Raw genomic sequence first — 6,221 nt, 5'->3', positions numbered from 1 at the left:
GACCCTGGCGTCGGTCGTCCCATCGGAGCGCGCGGGGACTGCGCCCTGGACCGCTGAGCCCGGCGGCCGGCCGTCAGATGTCATCGGCAACGCCTTCCTTTCATCGCGTTGTAGAATACCTGCCGTCTGCACGTGCGGAGGATATGCTGACACTTTTTTCTTTTAATCCTCGCAGTGTCCCCGCACGCGTCTCTGTTGGGAGCCGGGTCTGTATCTGCTCCCTGAAAGCGGTGACCGCAAAGTAAATAANAACTACAAGTCCCGGCAAGCCACGGAGCAGGGACGCCGCCGCGCCACCCAATGGGAGACGGCCTTACTCAGCCCGCCGGACGCGCGGGCCAATCGGCTCGCCCTGCACCTGGGGCCGGAGCCCGAGCCCGATTCGCCCCGGGGGATGCTCCGCTTGTGAGAGCAGCGCGACTGTACCCTCGTCGGGAGACCGAGGGGCGGCGTGCTGAAGACGGGCGGCAGCCTTCGGCCGGACCGGCCCGCGAGCCGCCTGCGGTTTCCCCGGGGAACGTGGAGGCCCGCGCGCCTGCCCCGCGCAGCAAGCGACGCCTCTCTGGAGGCGCGTTTCCTGCTGCGATCGTCCGCCGCGCCGCCGCCGGTCGCGTCCGCGGCTTCCCCCTCATTTACCCCTGGGCCGCTTCGCGAGTCGGTCTTGTAAATGTTTAGCATTTTGCTGCTCTGCTGCTTCTTTCTGGGGACGGTGCCAGCGCTTGCCGAGAAGGGCGGGGAGAGGCGCCTGAGTCCGGAGAAGAGCCAAGTATGGGGACCCGGGCTGAAGGCGGCTGTCGTCCTTCCCGCTCGCTATTTCTATATTCAGGCGGTGGATGCTTCAGGAAATAAGTAAGTCCAGCATCGGCGCCCTAACTACTCCGGAATGCAGTGGAAATGGACTGGTGCTCCCTTTAAGTTTAGTCCGCCCGAGGCTTTGCCACAGCGGCTTAAATTCCAGGATACTTGGATGCCAGCCACGTGCGGTCGTAACAGTCTTTTCCCGTCCCGGTCAGGCTTTCTCCAGAGCTTTAGAAATATTTCCGGATTCACTCTTCTCCTAGCTAGGTTGGTAGGGGAGACAAAGCCTTTGCACTTCGCTGGAAGCTCTGTTTCTACCTACTTTTGCTTAAGCTGTTATAAGGAATGCACACGCCCAGTTGTGCAAAACTCGGTTGGTTCATCTCTCTCTGGTGCTGCTCTCCGCTTTCAGGTAGGTGTCTGCGGGAGCGTTTTGAAACTCACCCAGAAAAAAGAAACGCTGTTTGAAACTGTACAGTTAAGAGGGAAAGTATCAAAGTGTGAACCTCCTGTGTGTTTGTAACAAACATTGCGTTCCATTGAATTCAGTCATTAACATGATCACGTAAAACTTACTTTGGAGAATTCACATACGTCTGGGACGCTTGGGTGGCTCAGTCGGTTGAGCTTTCTGCTCAGGTCAAGTTCTCAGGGTCCTGGGATCAAGGCTGGGAGTCAGGCTCGGCGCTCAACATGGAGCCTGCTTCAGATTCTCTTCCCTCCCTCGGCCCCTCTCCCCTGCTCTGTCTCTCTCACCCTAAAATAAAAATAAAATAAAATAGAACTCACATACCTCTGAAATGGTTGTCTTTTTTTTTTAATTCGTGGATGCTGACCAGGTATATTCTGTAGGGAAAACACATCTTGGGTATTCCAAGAAAAACATCCAAGAAGTTTTCCAAAGCAGAAAAAAAAAAAAAAGTTATCAACTTTGTCACTTGGATATAACAANGCACTCACTTAAAAAAAAAAAAAACTTTTAGGGGTGCCTGGGTGGCTCAGCCACTGGGCTATGGGACTTGGTTTCAGCTCAGGTCATGAACTCATGGGGTTCATAGATCCAGCCCACCAAAGGCTCTGTGCTGACAGTGTGAAGCCTGCTTGGGATTCTTTCTCCACCCCCCTCCATCCCCTACCCCCGCCCTCTGTCCTTCCCCTGCTCATGCTCTTAGATAATACACTACCTTCTGTCTTCTGCCCATGGCTGAACATGAATTATAATCCTGATCTTTTAAAGAATCATTGAGAGGGGGCGCCTGGGTGACTCAGTGGGTTAAGCATCTGACTTTGGCTCAGGTCAGGATCTCACAGTTCATGAGCTGGAGACCTGCTTAGGGTGAGCCCTGCTTCTTTCTCTCTCTCTCTCCCTCCCCTCCTTCTGTATCTGCCCTTTGTGAGATTCTCTCTCTATCTCTCTCTCTCTCTGCCCCTCACCCACCAGCACCCTCTATCTCTCAGAAAGAAAGAACAGAAGGCGGGGTGAAGTGGGAAGGAAGGATGGGAAGGAAGGATGGATCACTTAAAAGGATTTTTCAAAATCCTTTTGACCACAAATTTGACCACCATTTGACCACAAATTTCCAGATGCATGAGAGAAATAGTAGAAATTGGCAAGAGATAGTTTTGTTTGTTTGTTTGTTTGTTTTAGGGAGAGAGAAAATATTAAGCGGGTTCCATGCCCAGCACAGAACCCAACGCAGGGCTTGATCTCACAACCCTGGGATCATGACCTGAGCTGGAATCAAGAGTCAAACACTAAACCTACTGCCACCCAGGCGCGTCAAGAATATTTTTATATATGGAATGCATTAGTGAGTTCTATGCTTACATAAATATGTAGCCTTTACATTCTCCCTTGAAATTTTCCGATGAAATGTTTGTTATTGTGGCCTTTGGCCATTCTCTTTTCTTAAATCTCTGATCCATCACATTCATTCTGGCACTACATGCATATGAGAGAAGTGGCAAGCATATATGTCAGGGGGAGAGTCTGAGGAAAACAGTAAGGCTCGCGGACTGGAGAGCATAATCTTTGCACGTTTGTGCCTTCAAACAGTCTTTACATCTTGCTATTCTTCCCATGACAGGTTCACATCGTCTCCAGGTGAAAAGGTGTTCCAGATTAAAATCTCAGCCCCAGAAGAGCAATTCACTAGAGTTGGAGTCCAGGTTTTAGACCGAAAGGATGGGTCCTTCATAGTAAGATACAGAATGTATGCAAGCTACAAAAATCTGAAGGTAGAAGTGAAATTCCAAGGTCAACACGTTGCCAAATCCCCATATATTTTAAAAGGTAATTTGGGACATAATTTTACAACAACGGTATGAATGACGCCATATAATGGATATTTGTTAACGTGTTTTGAACGCTGAGTGAAATTGTTACTGTGATATTTTGTTACTTGTGTGTACTCAGGACCAGTTTACCATGAAAACTGTGATTGTCCTTTGGAAGATAGTGCAGCCTGGTTACAGGAGATGAACTGCCCAGAAACCATTACTCAGATTCAGAGAGATTTGGCGCATTTCCCTACTGTCGATCCAGAAAAGATTGCAGCAGAAATCCCAAAAAGATTTGGACAAAGACAAAGCTTGTGTCATTATACCTTGAAGGATAACAAGGTACAATTTGTGATGAAGGTTTGCTTGTTTGTCTTAGTGATTTTGTTTTGTTTTTTCTTGTTTTGACCTTTTGGCTCTAAGTAGCTACAGAGTTTTATGAAGTATCATTCAGTGGGGTGCCCTGCTGAATCGTTGGTGGAGGGTTTGACTCTTGATCTCTGGGTTATGGATTTGAACCCCATGTTGGGTGTACAGATTACATAAATAAAGGGGCACCTGGGTGGCTCAGTTGGTTAAGCATCCAACTCTTGGTTTCAGCTCATGGCATGATCTCACAGTTTGTGAGTTCAAGGCCCGCATCTGGCTTCGTGTTGCTGGTTCAGAACCTGCTTAAAATTCTCCCTCTCCCTCTCTCTCTGTCCCTCCCCTCCTCGCTCGCTCGCTCGCTCTCTCTTTCTCTCTCTCAAAATAAATGAATAAACTTTAAAAAATAAAACAAAATATTTTTAATACACAATTCTGGGGCGCCTGGGTGGCTCAGTCAGTTAAGCGTCCAATTTCAGCTCAGGTCATGATCTCCTGGTTCATAAGTTTGAGCCCTGCATTGACCTCTGTGCTGACAGTTAGGAGCCTGGAGCCTGCTTCAGATTCTGCGTGTCTCTCTCTGCTCCCCCCCTGCTCATGCTCTGTCTCTCTCTCAAAAATAAATAAACATTAAAAAAATGTTTAAATCATTCTAAGGATCATTGTGACACAATTTACCTCATTGAAGTCTGCCAGCACTTTTAGATTAACATAATAAATGTTCATTTCTCTTTCAGGTTTACATCAAGACTCATGGTGAACATGTGGGTTTCAGAATTTTCATGGATGCCATACTACTTTCTTTGACTAGAAAAGTAAGTAATTTTTTTCCTCTCAGGTATAATAGACACTTTCAGCCCAGGTTTTATAGTATAATTTTTTTAATGTTTTATTTTTTTGAGAGAGAGAGCAGGGGAGGGTCGGAGTGAGAGGGAGACAGAGAATCGGAAAATAGGCTCCAGGCTCTGATCTCTCAGCACAGAGCCCAACGTGGGGCTCGAACCCATGAACTGTGAGATCGTGACCTGAGCCGACGTTGGATGCTTAACCAACTAAGCCACCCAGGTGCCCCTACAATATAATTTTTAAAAATAACAGCATCAGTGTTGCTCTATCCTGGAGCCTTATTAAAATACAATTCTGAATCTTTATGGCCTGGAGAACACCTGTATTCATTTCCTACTGTTGCTGTCACAAAGTACTGCAAACTTGGTGCCATAAAACAGCAGAAATGTTTGTTCTCTCGCAGTTCTGGAGGCCACAAGTCCGAGAGCAAGGGGTCAGCAGAGCCATGCCCCCACCCCTGCCCTCCTGAGACCTGCAGGGGAGGACCCTCCTTCCTCCCCCTGCTTCTCGGGGTGTGCTGGCCATCGTTGGCCTGCAGCCACATCCCTCCAGCCTCTGCCCCATCGTCCCACGGCCTTCCCCGTGTGTCTGTCTCTTCTGAGGACGCCAGTCATCTTGAATCAGGGCCCACCCTACTCCAGCAGGACCTCAGCTTACCTAATATCTGCAACAACACCATTTCCAAATAAGGTCATTCTGAGATACCGGGGTTTGGGACTTTAGCTTCTCTTTTGTGGGGGACAGAATTCAGCCCATAACAAGACTTGGTAAGGCAAAACATCTTAAAATAAAGTTGTCTTAGTACTCAGCCTACTTTGAGCCCAAAGAAGACATCGTCTGTTGAGTCCTGTTCCTTGGTATAATGAGCTGTGAGCAGGGTTCCAGTGGAGAACGTGACTGTGATAGTAAAATGGCCCATGTGAAAAGCTCTACCCACATTTGTTACCATTTGCTTAGTAACAGTTTATTAGATAATCTGTACCAATATCTTGATTGAATTGCTCGTGGACAATCATAGTATCTTCTCAGACTTGCATAGCACTTACAGTGAGTTTATTCTGAACATAGGCGGCTACATAGCATCTGTATTCTGCCTCCTTTAAGCTAAGACGTCAGGGTGCTGGCAAGCTTTCCTTGCACTTGTGTCAGTCCGTGGAAAAGGAAGACTGCCCTTCAGATATCTGCAGATGAAATATCCGATGAAGGGTTAGTATTCAAAATCTATTAAGAACTTACCAAACTCAACACCGCCCCCCCCAAAATCCCCTAATTATCCAGTGAAGAAATGGGCAGAAGACATGAACAGATACTTCTCCAAAAAAGATATCCAGATGGCAGACAGACAGATGAAAAGATGCTTAACATCACTCATCATCAGGGAATCAAAACCACAATGAGGTACCACCTCACATCTGTCAGAATGGCTAAAATTAACAACTCAGGCAGCAACAGATGCTGGCAAGATGTGGAGAAAGGGGAGCCCTCGTGCACTGCTGTGAATGCAAACTGGTGCAGCCGCTCTGGAGGACAGTGTGGAGGTTTCTCAAAAAGTTAAAAATAGATTTACCCTTTGTCCCACCAATTGCACTACTAGGTATTTATCCAAAGGATACAAAAATAGTGATTCGAAGGGACACATGCACCCCAGTGTGTAGAGCAGCACTATCAACAATAGCCAGAGTATGGAAAGAGCCCAAATGTCCATCAACTGATGATGAATGGATTAAGAAAATGTAGTGTGTATATATATATAATGGAATATATATATGTAGTGTGTATGTGTGTGTATGTATTATATAGTATGTATATATTATACATACTATATTATACATACTATATTATACATATATATATTATACGTAATATATATATAATGGAATAGTACTCAGCAATCAAAAAGAATGAAATCTTGCCATTTGCAACAATGTGGA

The 6,221-nt window shown here is 46.6% G+C and overlaps 2 protein-coding genes across 4 annotated transcripts in view; one reads left to right on the top strand and one right to left on the bottom strand.

Moving 5' to 3' along the window:
* The window catches only part of BIVM (basic, immunoglobulin-like variable motif containing), a 44,885-nt gene extending 44,658 nt beyond the window's left edge, over positions 1-227 (bottom strand). For both annotated transcript variants that reach the window (XM_077753899.1, XM_077753901.1), the window contains exon 1: positions 120-227. The gene's annotated coding sequence lies outside the window, so the exon portion shown is untranslated. The remainder of the gene's footprint in view (positions 1-119) is intronic.
* A 162-nt stretch (positions 228-389) lies between these two features.
* Positions 390-6,221, top strand: part of POGLUT2 (protein O-glucosyltransferase 2) — a 16,739-nt gene continuing 10,907 nt past the window's right edge. For both annotated transcript variants that reach the window (XM_077753898.1, XM_077753897.1), the window contains exons 1-4: positions 390-849; positions 2,886-3,091; positions 3,215-3,420; positions 4,182-4,259. In XM_077753898.1, the coding sequence (XP_077610024.1) occupies positions 668-849; positions 2,886-3,091; positions 3,215-3,420; positions 4,182-4,259 (672 nt within the window). In that variant the 5' untranslated portion in view covers positions 390-667. The remainder of the gene's footprint in view (positions 850-2,885; positions 3,092-3,214; positions 3,421-4,181; positions 4,260-6,221) is intronic.

The sequence above is a fragment of the Crocuta crocuta genome, unplaced genomic scaffold (genome assembly GCF_008692635.1).
Source record: "Crocuta crocuta isolate KB4526 unplaced genomic scaffold, BGI_CrCroc_1.0 scaffold31, whole genome shotgun sequence".
NCBI classification, from domain to species: domain Eukaryota; kingdom Metazoa; phylum Chordata; class Mammalia; order Carnivora; family Hyaenidae; genus Crocuta; species Crocuta crocuta.
Note: the sequence above shows the minus strand (reverse complement) of the source record. Positions and strands in the feature narration are given on the sequence as shown.